General features: G+C 37.9%; 1 protein-coding gene across 6 annotated transcripts in view; it reads left to right on the top strand.

The window, feature by feature from the left end:
* sptbn2 (spectrin, beta, non-erythrocytic 2) overlaps positions 1-20,613 on the top strand; it is an 89,197-nt gene that overhangs the window by 27,905 nt on the left and 40,679 nt on the right. For 4 of the 6 annotated variants that reach the window (XM_058777196.1, XM_058777191.1, XM_058777192.1 and 1 more), the window contains exon 2: positions 11,991-12,174. In XM_058777196.1, the coding sequence (XP_058633179.1) occupies positions 12,018-12,174 (157 nt within the window). In that variant the 5' untranslated portion in view covers positions 11,991-12,017. Of the gene's footprint in view, positions 1-11,990; positions 12,175-14,607; positions 15,343-20,613 lie in introns of those variants that run through there. The other 2 variants (XM_058777194.1, XM_058777195.1) reach the window with 2 other exon arrangements.

Raw genomic sequence — 20,613 nt, 5'->3', positions numbered from 1 at the left:
TTGCCAGGAGTAGCAACTAGGACTGTGCTGTCTGTAGAAACCAACTAAATGATTGAAGAAGTCCGGAATATGTAGAGAACAGTCTGTGTTTTCACAGGAAGATTATAACAGTTACAACATTTTGAGTAATTTCAGTACAAAATTAAGATTGCTATCCTAAATTTGATAGACAAACAGTTATCAATAACTGAGGGTTTGCCTAGAACAGGGCTACAGACTAACTATTTTTATTAGGGGCACTGTAGCCCCTGACTGAATTTTAACTGTATTACTGACAAAGTCTTTGATAATAAGACTTAACTCATAAAAAGAATACTGCACATTGTAATTTCTATTTCAGAGGTATATGCAAAAAAAAAAAAAAAGGAAAAAAAATTACTATTGTTTTGCATTAATAAGTTTACATGTTCATTTCTTGTTTATTTCATGTTTATACACATTTGACAGAAAATCACTAAGCTCGAGTTGGGAAGCTTACAATTTTTATTTGATTAACAACAGTAACTTGCAAAATCTATTTTTTTAATGTAAAAAAAGGTGTGTATTGTACTCTTATTAAATGTACCATTATTCTACTATAGTCTTATATGGAACTGGCCAACAACTTAAGTGGTTATTTGTGATTTAAGCCTGGAATACACTACGCGATTTTTGCCCCAATTTTCCCCCGATTTTCCCCCTGAACAAGTTGATGCTAATTGAGGAAAGTCGGAGCCAGTCTGCAGATTACAGCTGACAGATTCCACAGAAAATCGCGTAGTGTATGATGGTCACAGACATGTTTGATATTTTCAGCCGATTTTAGAACAGGTATGTTTTCATTTGTCATCCGTCTCCTAGCAAAAAGGCGCACGTTTCTGCGTGAGTTTGTTGTGATCGGAACAACTATAAAGTCTGGTAGTGTATGATCTTCAGTCGCGTAGTGCATGATGCCCAGTTTTCCTTTGTCACTATTTACAAAGTCGGCAAGTGTATGATGCCTAGTGTTTTAAAAATCTGTTCAGGTTTTAAAAGTCTTGTAGTGTATTCCAGCCTTTAGTCGCAAATTGAAGAACAGTTTGCTTTTCAAAGCACTTTGTGAATTTTTTTTTTTTTTTTTTCTTCATACACAAAAAAAAGAGCAAAACTCTTTTATATTTTATAATAGCCTAGTAATTTTATAATTATTTTATTATTTCAAAATATAAAGGGAAAAAGTATAAATTAATGTCTAATAAGCCAATAAGTGCTCCTCTGTTGCCATCTATAGGTTATAATGGTTATTTGATGTATTTTTTAATTTTACACAAGTGTTTGTTCACCACAGTTTATTTTGGTCGTCCCATTGAAAATACCATTCAAATTGGATCATTTAGATGCTTTAAAGTGCTGGCAACAGTTGTGTGAAATGCTTGCAAGTAATTGAAAATTGCTTGAATTTCTCCCTCAAAAGGTTGTACAAACCCTGAAATGAATAATGTAATAACATTCGACTATTTCTACCACAATACCGTAGTTACAGTTAGCGTTACTACTGCTTGTTTTCTACGTCAGCGCTGTTTGATCTGTTTATAACAGAGAATTCTGTGCAGAATTTGAATGCATCTCACTAGATCTCACAGCAACCTTTATTCATTTTGCAGCGAATTCAAACGCTTCTCACTGGATCTTGCAGCGCTGTGCAGTAACAGTGCCACGAAATCAACTTTGGTTCCTGAGTAAAGCTTTTCTGAGCTCGGACCAGTTTGTTTGCATCGTGGTCCGAGCTGATAAACGGTCCGCGCTGTGCAGCTCAAACGAGTAGTGGGATTTTGTTATGCTTTTGTTTCGTTTGCTGTTTTATGTTTCTCATATGCAACAGAAAAGGCAGCACAAGTTGCACAACGCGGTGATCACACCAGTGCGACCGCGCACAAAATTTACACGCACCAGCAGAAAAAATGGTCGCAGTCTGGAGCCCTGGCCTAGAACATTCCTTTGTTGTTGACTTAGAAAGAAAAATATAGTGTCCACAGCACAAGACTGTGCTGTTCTGCTGTTTTGGAATCGTGCTGGAATGCTAGGTTTTATGTGGTGTTGTTGTGGGGATTATGGATATGGGGTGTTAACTGATCAGTTTTATTGATCAACTCAGATCACACATTAGAATACTGACAAACTAAAACCAGAATTATATAACAGGGTCTGCCAGTACCGTTTCTAGGCATAGGCGAGCTAGGCGGTCGCCTAGAGCGCCACCAGCTGAAGGGCCGCCAATGAGCGCACGTACTGGCACTATATTTTAGCAGGGTTATGATAAAGAGTGGCACGGTCACCCTGAAATATGACTGCCGCCCCCACTGGATCCCCAATATCATTGGGCTAGAATACTGTCAGTCTGACGATGCCTGTATGCCATTGGATCAGAGCGCTCTGAATTGCTGCCTGATTGTTGCATGCTGCTTGCATTTGGAGCGCTCATCAACGCCATTAGATCAATGGGCTCTGTCAGTGCTTTGGCAAGGTAACCCTTTTTTTTTTTTTGCCATGCAATAAAGCGAAGTTCAAAGGCCAATTTAAAATATTGGTACAGTAAATAAAGTGCACAAAATCAGTATTTTGTTTAGGCAGTATTTGTGGCAGTTGATGAATCGTGTTGCGAGATTTGTCCAAAAGGTGTTTTTGCGCCAATGCATTGTTAAAGGATCAGCATGTCATGTAATATTCCCATATAAACTTTAACAGCCAATTAAAAAATATTGGTATAGTAAAATTTGCTAATTCACAAGATCAATACATCCTTTATTAAACCGCTTTGTCGAGTTTAATACATCCTTATGGAGGTGTCGAAATGCTGATCAATTCATTCACTTCTAACACAGCACTTAATGGGAGAAGAAGCGTCATACACAGAGGGCAGAGCGTCACGTTATTTAAAGGGGAAGTTCACACGTTAATGAGTAGCAAAGGATTATTAAGTAGCTGCATTGATTACTTTTATGCCACTGATCAGGCTTTTATATGTAGTTTGGGGCAACAAAGGGTTTTATAGGTTTGACTGAAATAATAATGCAATAACTGACACTTTAAATCAATGTTTCAAGCAACAACAACAAAACAATTGAACAAAAAACAGATAAAGACAAAAAGTAGCCATTGATAGTATCTAAACATGTATCCAAATCCAAATGTAATAAAATTAATTTATGTGTAAATTATGTGCAATGTCTTAGCTGCTAGGGATTTTTACATAGGGCTACAGGCATCTAGTGGCAACACAATGATATTACAGATAATAAAAAATTTATCTTAAGGCAATTTACAAATAATGCATTCAGATTTGTGGAACTCAATCTCCACAAATCAGTGTTGTTACTATGACAACCAATTTGAATGTAACAAGAAACTGGTGTCTGAAAAGAAAATATATATATGTGTGTGTGTGTGTGTGTGTGTGTGTGTGTATATATGTGTATGTGTGTGTGTGTGTGTGTGTGTGTGTGTGTGTGTGTATATACAGGTGCTGGTCATATAATTAGAATATCATCAAAAAGTTTATTTATTTCACTAATTCCATTCAAAAAGTGAAACTTGCATATTATATTCATTCATTACACACAGACTTTGCGGGGGGATTGAGTGTGTTCCGTTTTTCCCTTACATAAAAATAAAGGGGATTTAATATTGATAATAACATTGAAGACATTGTATGATTATTCCTTAAAGATAAGGTTTTAATAGTTTTAGTAGTAGTAGCCTATTACGTATGTTCTACTGAACAACAGTAATATATTTCTGCCCAATGTCTTCAAGTGAAACCGCACTGCACACTGCATAATTTATAGCCTAGGATGAAGTCATTATGTACATTCACAATGATTTTGGACAAATATAATGTAATTTAATAGAAAACTATGTGAATGGCGCTCTGTTCCGCGGCAGGCTTTTCTGTTGGCTGTATTTAAATGCAAGTCTGGAGTTTCCCGCTCTGTGCAGCGCGCAGTGTCACGTGTCAAAATAAACAACACGTGCTGTCAGTGATTTCTGCCTCTAGAGGCCGCTCTCATGCTGTATAATGCCAGCGGACCCTTCTCGGCCACTCCACCAACGGTTGCAAACCAGAAAACTATCGGCATGGATTTTTGCCGATAACCGATAGTTGCGGCAATGAACTATCGGTGCCGATTAATCGGCAAAACCGATGAATCGGTCGACCTCTATATGTGTATGTGTGTATATGTGTATGTGTGTATATATATATATATATATATATATATATATATATATATATATATATATATATATATATATATATATATATATATATATATATATATATAAAAGATTTGGGGGGGGGTGTCAATAGGGATTTCGCCTAGGGCGTCAAATTGGCTAGAAACAGCTCTGGGGTCTGCAGTTCATGTATTTATATAGTGTGTTTCTGTGAAACTAGAAATTATGCTTCTTTCACCTTGTGGTGGAAATGATTTTCTGAATTGTGTGTATGCATGTGATGGTGGTGTGCTGGAATGTGGGTGGGTGGAATGGTGGTGTGCATGCGAGTAGGAGTGAAACAAATTAGTTTTTTTTTTTTTCTCCTTTCACATACATTCAGTCAGTGCAACAATCATGTAGTCTAGCGGTACTCTAATCAATTACGAGAGATATGACACAAACAGGAATAAAATGGAGGCCATTTCTGTGGCAGTAGGGTGCCAATATGAAAGACCATAGAGAGGAGGACGACAGAAGAACGCACACACACACACACACACACACACACACACACACACACACACACACACACACACACACACACACACACACACACACACACACACACACACACACACACACACACACACACACACACATACATACATACACATACATACACATACATACATACACACACACACACACACACACACACACACACACACACACACACATACATACACATACACATACACATACACATACACACACACACACACATACACATACACATACACACACACACACACACACACACAGCCCAGGAGGCATGCGGTCTCTTATTCGATCTATTTTATTAAAAGGGTGCAGCCAAAAACAGATCAGCCAGCTGAGACCCAGCGAAAGGAAAGTTAGAGTAATGAGGGTAAGGCTATGAAGAAATGATTTTACATTTGAAAAATAAAGGCTGTAACATTTGGTGATGTTGGTGCTCTTAGGTCCAATTGTGTGTGAACATATGATTTAAAAAGAAAAAAGAATAATATAAAGTTTAATTAGAATATTGTGATAACACATTGCAAGCTGTTATTTCATAACTTAATGAAATAAACTCATCTTCACAGAGCTCCGGACTAAAATGGCTACAATTGCAACAAAAAATCTAGTAGCCATTGGCAACAGACAAGAAAACTTCATCAGATTTCATCTGGTGAGTAGGCGTTAGTTAATTATATCTTTAGAGAAGAGCAAGAGTTTCCTGTGCCTCTATTCAGAAGCTATCTATTGCATTCCCCTCTCTGCACACAAAAACGAGCATCTGATTTGCTATTTATTCATTGAGTCAGGAGTCATTCAATCTCAAACTCAGGAGTAGTCAATTCTAATTTGAATATAATTTAAGTGGGTAGCATTTTACACTGAATAAAAGCACAAATGAAAAGGCAGAAATGGAAGAATGGGAAGAAAACAAACCCTAACAACACCCCTGGTTATGTAATGGAATTAAAAAATGGGGACACATTTGTTCTTTTGTTTTTAATTCAGCTCAAAAAGAGCATGTTACATGTCTTTATTTCGACCATTATATCCCTATGCTGCCAGTCATATTCTACAGGGCTCTTATGGTAATATTTTACAATAGAAAGTCAATGGCAAAAATGAGGACAGCACAGATGAATAGGTGTTACATTTTCCTCTTCTCTTATGCACAATGCTAGTAAAATACAGTTATAGCCACACCATTGGTCATTATTATGAATGTGAATGCTTTTCTTAGTGGCGAATACCCATCTGAAAAGATAGACGCTCTGACAAAGGCCAAAGTGTGTGTGTGTCGTGTGCAGTCTGGACCCTGCAGGCATACATGCAGGAGGAGCAGTCACACACACACACACACACACACACAAACACAAACTTTATTGATTTCCTCTCCTTTTTGTGTCGTCTTGTCTAGTAGCAGGAGTCTATAGTAGCAGGAATCTAATAGCCAATTAGAAATGACCAAGCTTGAGCATCTGTGTGTCTGTCTCTGAGAGTTTGTGTCAGCCTTGTTTCATTATGTGTATACGGAAATTAAATGACCGTTAAAAATTCATATTTGCTGATACTTTTAGTTAGATACACATAAATTAAAAGAATTAAATGTCAGAGTTGCAAGCTACTGGCGGCAAATAGTTTTTAGGATTATAATTGGGTGCTTTGTACTCATTATCCGTCTAAATTTAGTTTAGATTTCATAACAGTGATATATTCCAGATTCCTGATGTGGTCTAATGTCAGAATATCAATATCATATTAATGGCTTTGCATGCAGTTCTCAGCTATTCTGTTAGGAGTTCTTGGTTACACTTTATTTTGTGTCCTGGTTACAGTGTAATTATACATTTAAGTACTGAGTAATATTAATTCACTACATGTACTTGCTATATGGTTAGAGTTAGGATTAGGGTTTGGTTTAGGGTTACATGCATGCAATTATGCATAATTTATTGTTATTATAGTATAGTAAGTACATGTAACTAGGACACCTTAAAATAAAGTGTTACAGAGTTCTTCTTCAATTACTGTACTTCTTGCCATATAAGCAGCAGAGCAGTTTATAAGTAACTAAAATTTACTGAAAGGGCAGCATTTTCTGTAGCCTAGACTGTAGGCACACACATTATTCCCTCCTTTGTTTGATTGTGCACACTCTAAGAAGTTATTTAACAATTACAGTAGTCTGTAGTTACAGTAGGATGAGCTGTTTTGCATAACTGAAATGCTCAATTTTAAGAATCTTTTTTTGCCCCCACAGAAATGCATTTTCCACTACTTGTGTAATGGGGTCACTGATGGACATTCTCTATGCACAGCATAAAGACCCGATAATTGAAGATTGTTTTAGATTTTATAAATGTAGCTGTATTTGTGGCTATTTCTTGATTGCAGTGATTGGCTGAGTGTGTTTGTGTGTTCTCAAGCTCACTGATAGTTCCATTAATGTGTAAAAAGCATAAGATGCTGGACTAGAGTGGTTCACTGGTTTTTTAGGACACTGTTACTGTGTTTTTGTTCATTTCTTTTTCTTTTCCTCCTCCTTTCTTTTTTCACTATTACAGACCTATTTATCCCCTTCTTTTCTTCACAGACACACACAGTGTCATGGGCTGGAGTGGGATCGGTGTGTCTGATCCCCCCACCCCCACCCCAGCCCCACCCAACCAGATTGGGATTATTCTGAGTGATTTTAACACTCCTCAGCACCCTTCAGGCGGCTTTTTGAAGATGAACACTAGAGCAGGTTAAAGAGACTTGGGAGGAGGGAACTGTTTTGTCTGGAATGGCCGCACCTGAGTCCCTGTTCTCAGGGGAGTTTTTCTGTGTGTGTTTGGGTATATGCATGCACAGAATATGTTCATTAAACATAGTACAAACACATGGTTGAATGACCTGCCATTTCTGTCCTGGGACTGAGGACTTTCTCTATGGTTACCTCATCATGAGGATCTTGACAAGGTACAGGCTTGAATCATTTTAATGACCAACAAAAGTCTTTAACTTATGCTGCTTTTTGTCCTTTTTGGGTCTTAGCATTAGCAGTATGAATCACCTTAAATTTTCATTGTATGTAAAATGCAGCTTGGACATTCTGCCTAACCCCTAATTATGTGCTTCACAGAAGAAGGAAAATTATACAGGTTAGGAATAGCATGAGATTAGAATTTTTGTTTTTGACTGAAGTATTGCTTAAATTTCCATTTACATGAAGACCGAATACTTCAATGAATTTGAGCTACAGCCAGACAACAGAGAAAAGGATATGTTGTTGTTTTTATTCTGCATATTTGCCATATGCTGAGATATGATAACTGAAACTGTATTATGTCTGAAGAAAGTAAGTTTGTTATGCATAAATTAGCTCAGAATTTTTGAATCAGGATACTAAAACATCTCAACAATGTTTTGTCAGTCAGGGTTTCACTCTTTAGTGTGACTAGCTGTAAATTATGAACAACCTGAAACAGAGCAATGTATGAAACCCAGTTTCATTGAAGCACAGTGATATAAAGCATCTGTCACTGGTGTTATGAAACTGCTGCTAAGAGCTGAGCAAATCAAAGTGCTGATTTTAGGAACATGCCTGATAGATATTTGACAGAGGAGATGTGTCATGTGTGTATGTTGTGTCAGTTACAGAGGCGCTAGAGGAGTGTGTGGGTGTAATCAGGATAACTGCTCCATGTCCAGTCTCTATTTTCAGCACTTCCTTAATCTACACACTAATGGGATTGGAAACAGCCCTCCTTCTCTCTTTGTTTGGGTTGAGATCTCTCCAAAATACGGGTTTATCTCTCTCTGTGTGCCTCGTGCACACAAACTAGCACTCACACACATTCATTCTGCTATATCACATACACCCGTTTCTATATATCGTTCCGTCTTTTTGTCTTTGTCTATCTATTACTCATTTAACCTTTGAGTCTGAGTGGTGTTAGTGTTTTATTTCCCTATATATACAGTATTACAAATATCTTGATGGTGGCAGTCGTTAGATCAGCTTCAATTGTCCCCCATACAGTATGTGTTCTGTATTCTGTAGTGTGTAGTTTCTGTGCCATTAGCAGGACTGACAGGTTTGCTGAACACTCCACCATCAAGTCAACATACATAGAAAAAAAATCCCAATCAAACACTTTGAGGGAAGACCATCTGCCATGTGACTTGAGGCATTTCCAAAAATCTCAATTCAGAGTAGGGCTGCACAATTAATCGAATTTCTAATCGCGATTACGATTAGGGATGCCACGATTACATAATCGTTCAAAGCCGCGATTACAAAAATAAATAATTAAAAATGGCCACTTGCATTATTCTGTGTGCTTAAGAGGTGTTTGCCTTAGCTGTGTGCTTAACTGATAGTCGTTGTCACTCTGTTGTGCATGATAGATATGTTAAACGCCAAACGTGTCAAAAGCGGAACAAAATAGCGGTACTCGTTGAACTGCGCGCCATACGGACCTTTTTCCGCTCGCCTCAAAAGAAAACAGCGCAGCGCGAGCTTAGAGCACATGCGTTGATTTCAGTGAGTGACCAGTCGCTATCACGCACTAAACAACGCTGTGAAATCCAGAAAGAAGCACTCAAGTTCAGCGCAGAGTTATCCATTACAAATCACGTCTCTTTAATTTAAACTAGTTTAAAGCCAAATAAATCGGAGCTGTTATTCTCATCAACACTGATGAAAGCAGCAGAAACAGTGCAACGACGATCCAGTTAGAAGACGTTTCAATCCACAAATCACCCACATTTACCATAGTTTTACTGTAGTAACACTAACAGTAACAGAAAAGTAGGATATTCATATTGAGTATTATTATATTATTAATATACTAAATATGTTAAAGGAGTAATGGAATATAATGCCATTATTTTGTTAATTATTCTATCAGTTGATGTGGATTTGTAATTGACTAAATGTCTTTAGGCTACTTTTTTTTTTTTTTTAATGCAAACACCATAGAAACCATATAGTTAGGTTACATTTTTACCATGATAATGAAGTGCTGTACTTTTGGTTATGTATAAAAGATGAAGCTGTTACAATTTTCACAATTTCAAATGTACATCTGCATCCCAACTGAAGCTCCTGCTACTCTGAACTCAAGCTCCTGTTCTAATGTGCATTTCTAAGAGACAAAACTTGTAATATTACATGTTCAGTGCTACCAAATCAGGTTCTGGTGCCACTGCTCTCGAATGTTAGTCTGGAGCCCTGATAATATAAATTGTACTGTAAAATGTTACTGTAATTTGAAATTTCGTCTGTTTAATTGTAAATGAAATATATAGCTTTATAACATTATTATACCATGCATAATTTTACCTTTTTTTGTTTAAAGTTCAGGAAGAGTGTTTTCAGCCTTTTTTTTTAAATATATATTTTATATAAAAATATGGCATGCAGCTTCAAACAATGGCGTAAATCTGTTCAAAATAATCGTTATTAATGATCGCAATTACAGTTGCAAGGGATGAATAATTATGAATAATTGCTAGCAGTTTTGTCTATTATATTCCATTCCAATTGTTCAAGTAAATACTTGAAACTAGGTCTATAAATCACTGTAGTACACTGTAAATCTCTGTCCCTTGTGAGGTCATCAGTGAATCAGAATGTCACCATCATGAGCACCTGGGGTTCCTTTGTTTGTGTGTCCCTGAAAGAGACACTGTATCCTCTAGAGTCCAGTCCCCCACTCTCCCCCTCTCCCTTTACGACTGATGAAGCTGTTGGTGAGGTGATGTTCAGGGTAAGGCAAGTGGATTAAAGCTGGGCCCTGCTGAGAAAGATCGGACACGTAGACACATGCTCGCACACGCTGATACGAGAACTACACAAGCTGTTCCCTACCACATGAACAAAAACACATGCTCATATGCCTCCCCTGATTTAGGCCACCAAACCAATCACCATATAGCCATGCACACAGACCTCAATGGCCTCTGAGGCATGCACATTGCACACAGTGGTTCTTTTCCAAAACCTATTGACCTACCTTCCTGTCTGCCACCGACATAGACAGCTGCCTTCTAAGGCAGAGGAAATGAAACCTTGTAAGGAACTGATTTGGAAATGTTCTACATAGTGAACATACAAAGACATCATACAAATAGCACAATTAAGTGAAAAGGATACTGTACCTTAGTTGTTTGGAATTGGTGTTAGCACCATGCTAGAACCTATGTTTTTCTGTCTCTTTTCCCCATCAAAAGGATAGGGTTTAGAAATATTCTGACTGGACTTTGTGTTTCATGATTTTATATGCATACCACCTTAGATAGTGTCCAGTGTCCTTGAGTGCAGGTATATGTTTCAGTGTGAAAGAGAGAGAAAAGAAAGAAGAACAGTGTGTGAGGGACGCACATTTTACCTGATCTCTTTTTCTCTTTTCTGGCCCTGGAGGTTTGTAATGCTGTGAAATATTTATGGGATAAACTTTGTCCTACAGGCAATTCTCTTTTTCCTTCCAGAATCTCTGGATTCTAAGAACTCATCTTTCTGGTGGGATTAGCACTAAGGATTGCTCAGCCTGAAGGAAGGCACGAGGGATTTCATTTAATCTGTATTTTGGTTTAGGTTTGAATTAATCTTAGTTTATCTGCATGTGTTAACTATTTCTTCCTGTGCTTAGTTGAATTGTTTTTTGCTTTTTCCCTTCATGGGAAAAAAGTTTATTGCCTTTTATAATATTGTTCTGATGTAATATTCGTCACTTATAATAGTCAGGGCCAGAATATCATTCATAATATATCATATACCGATTTAAATAATAAATTATGTTAGTTTCTCATAAAGTTACTGACCAGCTGGCAAAAAATTTTTTATTCAGCAAAGCTTTTTGTTATTTCCATTTGCCACTTGGCACTTGTTAATTTTGGCCCATGTTCTGATGTTATTGTGGTAAATGTTCAGAATTCTAAATGCGTGCAGATTGCAGGGCAGCTAATGGGCCCAATCTGTGCCGCACCAGGTTAGACTAACCTCATCTGCTTACAGTCTGTTACTGAGGTAACATTTCTACCACTGGGACTATTTTAAATCTGCATTCAGCAATATTTGAAGGTGTGGTTTTTAAAGTGTTTGTCACAATTGTATTTGATTGAATGTTATGTTTTGAAACACTTTACCAGTATAAAGCTCCAATTTTTTTGTTCAAAAGGTGTAGCGGATGCGATCAATGTCCTATCCTCCAGCTTTCCTTGGTAACATTTTTTGAGACCTCTATTAAAGCTTGTTTGTCATCATCTCACTTTTCTTCTCTGATTTCTAGGGCAGCTGTTGAGTTCCAGCTGCGACCATGAGCACCATCTCACCGACTGATTTTGATAGCGTTGAGATCCAGCAGCAGTACAACGACATCAACAACCGCTGGGACATCGCAGCTGAAACAGAGTGGGATAATGAGAACAGTTCTGCACGTCTGTTTGAGCGTTCACGCATTAAAGCTCTCGCAGGTCAGTTTCATTTTTTTATTTAGTGTGTGCGAGTCGAGGTTTGGTTTATGCACCAGTGTGCTTCCTGTTTGTGTTGATCTGTGTATGTTTGTTTGCATGCTTGTTTTATCAGCTAGTTTTCAACAGGTTGCATTGTATGATTGTGTCCAGTAGGGGGTGGTATAAGGCAAAGTGTGAAAAAAAAAAAAAAACTGGAACCACCTTAAGACAATCACCTTCCGCATGCTCTTTCAGTGATCTTGAAGAACTGTATGCATGATAATATAGTTATAATAGTAAAGCAGCTTTAAGTACGGTTTCTGTGTATGGAACACGGTTTTACATCTTTTAAAAGACATTCTATTTATAGATGTCAGTGTGTAACACAGCAGTTAATGTGTGTGTTAAAGTGCAGTGAGATACCATCTTCTGACAAGCAGTGACTTGATATCCACATTTTTCCAGTGCTGTTATTCACCTTGTGACACTCTCTCACTCTCTCTCGTCTCCAGGGCTTTTCTAATGTCAAATTTATGACCCGCTGTATCTCTTTTTTGTTTCTCTTTCTGCTGCCATTGGGTGTTTTAAAGCCAGTCGTTGTCATGTTTTTTCACAAGTTTGTTAGGCATACCGTAATTTGAAGCACATGATGAATCAATTTATGCTTTCAAAAGTTGTGTTTAAAACAGCAGATTTGAACGTCACTGGGTACTGGAGTACTTAATCAAAATAAATTGATTTAGTATTAAGTTAGATAAAATATTACAATATTTTAGTAATAGTAAATTCAAAATTGTATGCATTTTAAAATGCACTGTAAGATGTATGACATTTCTCCAGAGAAATGTTTTTTTTATATTGTAATAGAGCTAATATAAACTACTATACATGTATTTTTTAGTATGAATATTAAATGGATATTGAATAAAAGTGATTCAAGTTGACGTGTATGTGTGTTTATGACATTATTATGTAAAAGATGGCTTGTTCCAAAGCCAAACACCCACACAGATATGTGCGCTGGGAATGTAGTGGGACTGAGAAGAGCCTAACCTTGTCATCAGGGCTGTGTGTGTATTTGGGACAAAATGATCCCCAGGAGTTAGTTAAATCTGACAAAACCTCCCTTCAGGGATATGCAGGGAAATCCTCAAAGGTAAAAGGTTTCATAAATAAAGTAATTAATGTCTGGAAAAAGACATTAGTTACATGGATCTTAATGGAGTTGATGGCAGTGCCTGCTGGTCTATATAACGGTGTTTCACTTGAGAGGAGTTTAGTTCTCTCTATTGTCTTTATGCATCAAACCCAGCAAGTGAAAACCACCATATCAATCACAATAAACTTAAGGCAAAATATTTATTCCTGGAAGTGCTGGTAGGCGAATGGAAACTGAGAATACTGAGTTAGAATGTCTTTTGAAGCTCGTGAAGGACAGAGGAGAGGAGGGTCTCAGAGGCCCTGCAGTGCTCATGTCTCTCACACCCATACACAGTTAACTTTAGCTGTTCTCAGACATTTCTGTCCTCCTCTTTGTCTGTCTCACGCTCCGTCTTTTTTTTAAGTCATACTGTACATACAATAGCACAGTGTTTTTCTGTTTACTATCTGTCTTCCTCCGTCTTATCTTCCCATTTTGTGTGAGTTTGAAGTTTGCTGTGATTTAAAATGCTTTCTTCCAGTGACACGCTGGCTGACTGTTGGCCTAGTGCTTCTGGCCGTGATTTGACCTGTGACCTCTGCTCTTTGATGGTCACTGCTGGTGACATTCGCTAATCAACACAACCTGCCACTGGACTGGTCTTCATTACTCCACTTCCTCTTGTAAAATCTGCGCACACAAGAAATGCATGTGTGAAAGTGTGTGCGCTGCAGTTCTGTTTGTGAGAGCTTGAAATTCTCTAATCAAGGTTTTTCTTGATAACGTGTCTACACTTACATAACAGATTCTGTTTTTGGATTAATTTGGAGGCATTACAAGATGAATTATCTGTCACTGCCGATGTTGCCAGTTCATGGGTGTGAGGTGGTGCACACACACTTGCACAGGAAGAAAGACAGCGCTCTCTTGTCGAGTCTTTCTCAAGTACTTCCTTCCTGTCTTAACGTCTTATTTTATCTATGCACGTGCTCGAGAAGGCGAGAGAGGGACTTTTTGACATGATTAAAGGTAAAGGTCTAACAACTAAAGCATAACATTACCCAACATAAAAATCCAGGCAGTCCTAAAATAAGCCCAAACTCATGATTTCAGCTGACTATCTGATCACCTCCAGGGGCTGGTCCCACACGCCCATCTCTCTTGAACTCTACTCTACCCCCTGTCCACCTTCAGAAATGGTTCAGCCCATACCTCCTCACCCTCCCTCTATCATTCTCGCTCACTCAGCCTGGGATTTGCTCCTCCCACACACACCTTATGCAAATGCCAAAGCTCAGAAACCGAGAGAAAGAGAGAGAGAGAGTAGGAGGCTTTGTTTACTTAGGAAGCTGAGCACAGCTAGTTCTGCGAGCTTACTCAAACAAGGTGTGTGTGTGTGTGCGTGCACACACAGACACACGCAGTCTGATCTGAGTGGCCGAGAGAGAGCAAGAAGAGTTTTGCACTGAGAGAAGATTGTGTTTGAAGAAGAAAAGAACGGTGAAGGAAGAACATTTTGTTTTTACTGTACCTTTTTCTCACTTCAACTGCATGTGGGTTCCTTTTTTGGCAAAAAAAAAAAATGAAAGAAAGAAAGAGAGAGTCAATTAAAGGAAGAGTTTTTTTCAAACGGATGAAGCAGAATGGCGCGGTTTAGCGTGCACTGATGAAACGCTTGGATGCACACGCTCACCTGGAGAGTTTCTATTTCTAAACCCAACTTTTTTGGACCTTTAAGGAAAGTTAAACATTTGGCAGTTTGTTTTCTTGGTCTGCTTTGTTTTTTATTTTTTTTCAACCTTACATTTTACATGCCTTGCTCATGACTCCTGGCTTTACTCTTGTGGAGTGATCGATTTGTTTTGGATGAAAGTTGAAAGTCAGGGTTGGAGGGACGGTTCACAGTGAAAGCAATTGAGTGTTACAGTGAAAGAGCAGAGACATGGAGTTTGATCCGCGCGAACATGAGCCATGTCTCTCGCCAGCTGCCTTTGTAAACCAGGTGCAATATTCCAACATCCTGGAGGGCCGTTTCAAACAGCTGCAAGGTAAGACTGTTTGTTCTTTGCAACCTCATTCTCTCTCTCTCTCTCTCTCTCTCTCTCTCTTTTCTTTCTCAGATGTATCTGTAGGAGTAGCTCAGCCTCTCAGCTAACCTTTAAACCATGTCAAATAACTTGTCTTTTGTTTTTGAACCACTTTATAAATCCCCTGAGACAGTCATCAACCTTGAATGTCACGTTCAAAAAGTTCATGTGACCTCATCCAGATCTAATTGAAAGTCACATTTCCCCTGACAGACTGAACCCCATCATCATGGGCGTCACTTATTTTTTAAAATGTTGGTGGTGCACAGATGTGGTGGTTGTGAATTCACTAAGTGATAGTGGGTTAGCTCATGAATATTAATCTGCTTATACACCACTAACTTCATGAAGATGATTTCACAAAACAGTTGAAGATAGATAGTTTAGGACTGTGGTACAGTAGTTTCTCATTTTCAAGGTAAAACATTAGAAATGTACTGAAATCAATTCAACAGCACATTGAATTGACATCGAACTAAGCTTTTATTGTCTTGCTGACTTGTTCAATTTCTCAAACAAATGCGTGACATTTAAAGTAACAACACTTCAACATTGACAACTGTGTCATAATGCAGTGGAGAAAAATATTGGCCTTGTAAAAAAGCCAGGACATTTTCAACATTAGCATCTGCAAAGGACAGATTTAATGAATTTAGTTGCAGAAATAATCAGCGTTCTTATCTCTCTCTCTCTGCACCAAAGATGGTGCAGATCAGAAAATAGGCCTACAATGATTTATTTTTATGCCTGTGCATGAGAGAGAGAGGCACAGAGACCTGTGCTGGTCTCCTGGAGAGTGGCCTTATTTCAGGTACCGCAGGGCTTTTGCCCCAGATCCAAATTACACCGTGTTAAAATAGGAGCGAGTGAAGAGGACGAGAGGGAAGTTCAGAACGGAAAGGTGTAGGAGAGGGAAGATAAGGGTAGAGGAGAGGATAATATGTGGGAAAGGAGTGGAGAGGAACAGACGGGAAGGGAAGAGGATAAGAAGGGGAGTTCAGAGGATAATAGGACTGGAAAGGAGAGCATAAAAACTCCTTTTGTGTGTATTAATATAGAGTTAATTCTGAAGAACGTTCATGATGTTTGTTTTCCGTGGGTGTGTCATTCATTCAATATTTTCTTTTCCTCTTTGAAACCACACTTTTTAGACGAGGCGCCACATAGCATGTGTGAACTCTGCTAATCCCCCCCACACGACGCGAGATCTGATCTTCTGTGTTTGTGTGCGCGCTTGAGGTCATGGGGAGTGTTTCTCAGTTAACAGGGAGATAATGACTCAAGCATTGTACTTTTCAGGGCTATTATCTATTGTATAGGAAGAATGACATCTGCAAAACAGGCCTTGAATATGAACACACACCTCTAGAGTGCCATCAAGTAAATACCTAAAATTAACCCTGAATTCTGGAAGCAAAGTTTCTACTAGTCCAGTCATGTGTTTTGACACTATTTAAGATGTTATGTGTTTCTCAGCCTTTTTGACTCCAAGGCCCACCATTGTTCACAACAATATTACCACATGATTTTTCAAGTCGTTCATGAATTGCTGAAGAGGGATTTTGAATTGCTCCCCAATTAAATATTTTAGAAGCTATCCCTTTAATATTTATTTATATTCTTAAATGCCTATTGAGTTATAAGAGTTTATGAATGTACATGATTTTTCCAGATCCCTAAATCAAACTTTTAAAATTGGGCTGGCTTATATACCCAAGATCGTGGGTATATTCTTATTCTTAATTTTAGTAAGAAGTACTTTAATGATTAATTATAAGAAACATTTTAATGATTTTGTTTTATTTTAAACAATTAAGTAATCTTGAAGTTTTCTGAAGCTCCTAGTGTGCCCTGGCCTTCTGGTTGAAAAAAAAAAAAAAAAATGGTTTAGACAGACTGCAAGCGGATGGATGTCAAACATCGATTGTTCTTTGCATTTCACATGATAGTGTTCTGATTGGAAAGCCTCTGTAGAAGACATGGAGATTTGAAAGTAAGAGAGAGAACAGCATGTCACGTATGTGTTAATGATTACTCTAGTTTCGTCATTGCGCCCGTCTGAAATCTGGTGCATACCAGCGTTTTGACACACATTCACAGACACACACATATACAGCGTCTCATTTATCTTTTCTGCTCAAGCGGCCTGTGATCCTCCCCTCTTCTCATGTCCTCACACACTGGTAATTCCGGTCAGGTTACCCTTAGGCTGACTTTTTTTGAAACATTTTACAGAAGTACAGGTGCGTCGTATCAGGGGAGCTTGCTCAGACACGGTCTTCATGCTTGGTCAGGCTGGTTCTTCTCAATGGATGTTTTTGATGCAACACCAGTTTCTCTGTTGTGGTTGTATAATTATCTTAATTTAAATAAATCCCTGCAGCAAGGTATTATTGCATGCATGCAGGTGTTTGTGCATGCTGCAGTGAATAGGATGGGACAAGAGTCATTTCTTACAAGGTGGTTGTTGCCACTTCTAAAGAACTTAATGTGTCACTGTCATTGCAAAACAGTTTGGGTAAATCAGTGTATCAGTTCTCCATTACAAACATTCTTTTTTTATTCCCCCTCTCTTTGTAAACTCAGCATGTAATTTGAAATGCCATAGTGTGTGTTTACATGCAAAATATAATGCTGATAAATCAGCTTACGAAATCTAGACGACACAAGAAAGCCCCAGTTTATTTTGAAACTGTCAGTTTTCTCCAGTTTTGATGTCAAAATGCGTACAGGTGTTTACAGAATGCAAGCCGCCAGAATGCTAGTGAAGGTTTTGACATGCAGAATGAATCAGGGTAATGGGTAAATCTTTTGTGTTCATATACTGTAAATTAATATCAGATTTTGCATATAGGTTATGTATTTATATGCAAAAATATGTTTATTAATGTACACATCATATACATTTATAGGATTTTACAATATTTAAGGCCCTTACTAATTGCTGTTCACATTTTCTTTCCCCTACATATTTTTAGTTTATTTAGCATAATCGCGTAAAAACTGTACATGGAAAAACATTGATTGCTTCCAAGAAGTCTTTTCAGTGTATGAGTGCAAGTGAGAAAGTTGCAGGAAATCTATAATTTATTTTTCTTAATTTTTTTACGTCTAAATAATAATAGTAAATATTTTCTAAAGTCTGCTTAATTGGCTGTGGGTGTGTGATACCCGTGGAAGCTCCAAGCAGCAGAAGCAGGCGGAAATGGTGACCCAGAGCAGGAGTATGGTGACCCTAGGAGTAGGAGCTGACAGAAGCTGGAGAATATCAGCATGGATAAAAATTTCATTCTGAAATCTCAGTGAAATTCTGCTGATAAGCAGTGTGTGTTTGTGAGTGTGCTTGGGTTTAAAAGGTTTTCTACCCCAGTGTCAGTCACCCTGAAGAGGTAAACATGTACTCCTCCCTCCTAGTCATTACACAGAGATGCACAGAAATTCTTCACACACAGACACAAACACAGATTTACTAGGGTCCCAGGAATTTAAGGCCACCTTGATAGGTAAAAAAAAGTCTGTGTATTTAATAAAAAGTCATAATTAACAGGCCAGCCATGAGATGAGGGTGAAGGGGGTAGAAAGCCAGAAACTCTCACATACTTCCACATTTACTTTATCAGCATATGAGATAATATCTCTCTCCACCCAGATGTAAAATAAAATAGTCAATATTTACAGTCATATATTTGTATATTCTTTCTTCCTTGAAACATAAAAGATATTTTGTCCATGCAATGAAAGTCAATGGGGGTTTCTGTGTTATTTCGTACTTCATTGACTCTCATTGCAGGAACAAAAATAGTTGAAACAACTTGACTTTCTTCTGCAGAATAGAACATATTTTTAAGAATGAGTAAATGGTGACAGAATATACGTTTTTGGGGTGAAGTGTCGCTTGAATGCAGTCCGCAGACTCTCACTCTTTCCCTGTTATCACTGTTGATGTTACTGTCATCTTATTTTACGCTCTGTACTTATTTACTGTTCTGCTCTTGGGATAGTCACAGTGAGTTGTTCCAGGAAAAAATCCTCCCTTCTCACTCTTCTGCTATCCAGATGTTCTTACTCTGATGTTTGTGCATATACATGGCAGTGTATGAATTATTGTACATGAATATATAGACTTCATATATGCAATCAGGTTTTGTTTACCTTATAAATTATCTCCTCAGCCAATAGCAGTACAGCGTACAATAGCAATACATGTATAAAGAAACTTTTAACAACTTAAGTTAAACACACGTTCACAAAGTCTAATAAAAACAAGAGATATTTACTTGGGTGTAGAATTTTAATGTGGACAAGAGGAAGTGTGTGTAATGTGGTTTGGCGAGACACTTGATCTTAAATATGTGAAAAATGTCAAAGCGTTAATGGTCTCAACTAAATTTACCTACAGTAAGAAAATTAAACAGAATCTAACAAAATAAAGCATAAATAAATAAAATAAATAATCATGTGTTGTGTTAGAAAAAATAGGCTACATCTATTGTTGTAAAGTTAACAGTTTTTTATACATAATCTTCTGCTCCTTGCAAACCTATGAGAATCTCTGCTGACTTTTTAAGCGATGCATGGCAGGTAGGGAAATGTCGTGTGGATCTGTATAGTAGCACACACTCTGATGTAAGAAAGTTTGGCTCCGGCCGGTATGTCTGTACTTCAGTGAAGTAAGTGTTCTTGCCTGTAGTACAAGCTAGTGGCTCTTCAACTGTTGTCAGAAATGCTACTGAGATGTTTTGGGCTAGTTCATGCATGTTCAGTTTCACGCAAGTCAATCTAATTCTCATACCTCTCAGCTCTGATACTCTAAAAAACTGAGAAACAAACAGTGTAGTATGACCCCATAAGTGTGGTCGGTCATGTATCTTGACTTCCTCTTTCTGAAGTTTGTTAAACTGTCATTTTTACACACACAATTCATCTCTGTTGACCTGAATCATCCTTTAGTGATGTGTTTTTAGAGGGAAAAAAATCCCTTTAGTTTCGGAGGTATCATAGCTGCGTTGGCTATAGTCATTATGTTATGTAGATGGTAGGTTGGGTATTTTCTGCTGACCAAATTGAGGTACATTGAGGTTTTCTGTTGACTGCTGGAAGATATGGTATTCATGTTCTGTAGTGAGTCAAAGTTGCTTTCATAATTCTGTAAATGTCTGTCTTCCTGTGCAAGTGTGTGTGCACCACCTCACACCCATGAACTGGCATATGTGTATTGGAATATTTCATTAA

The sequence above is a fragment of the Onychostoma macrolepis genome, chromosome 05 (genome assembly GCF_012432095.1).
Source record: "Onychostoma macrolepis isolate SWU-2019 chromosome 05, ASM1243209v1, whole genome shotgun sequence".
NCBI lineage: Eukaryota > Metazoa > Chordata > Actinopteri > Cypriniformes > Cyprinidae > Onychostoma > Onychostoma macrolepis.
Note: the sequence above shows the minus strand (reverse complement) of the source record. Positions and strands in the feature narration are given on the sequence as shown.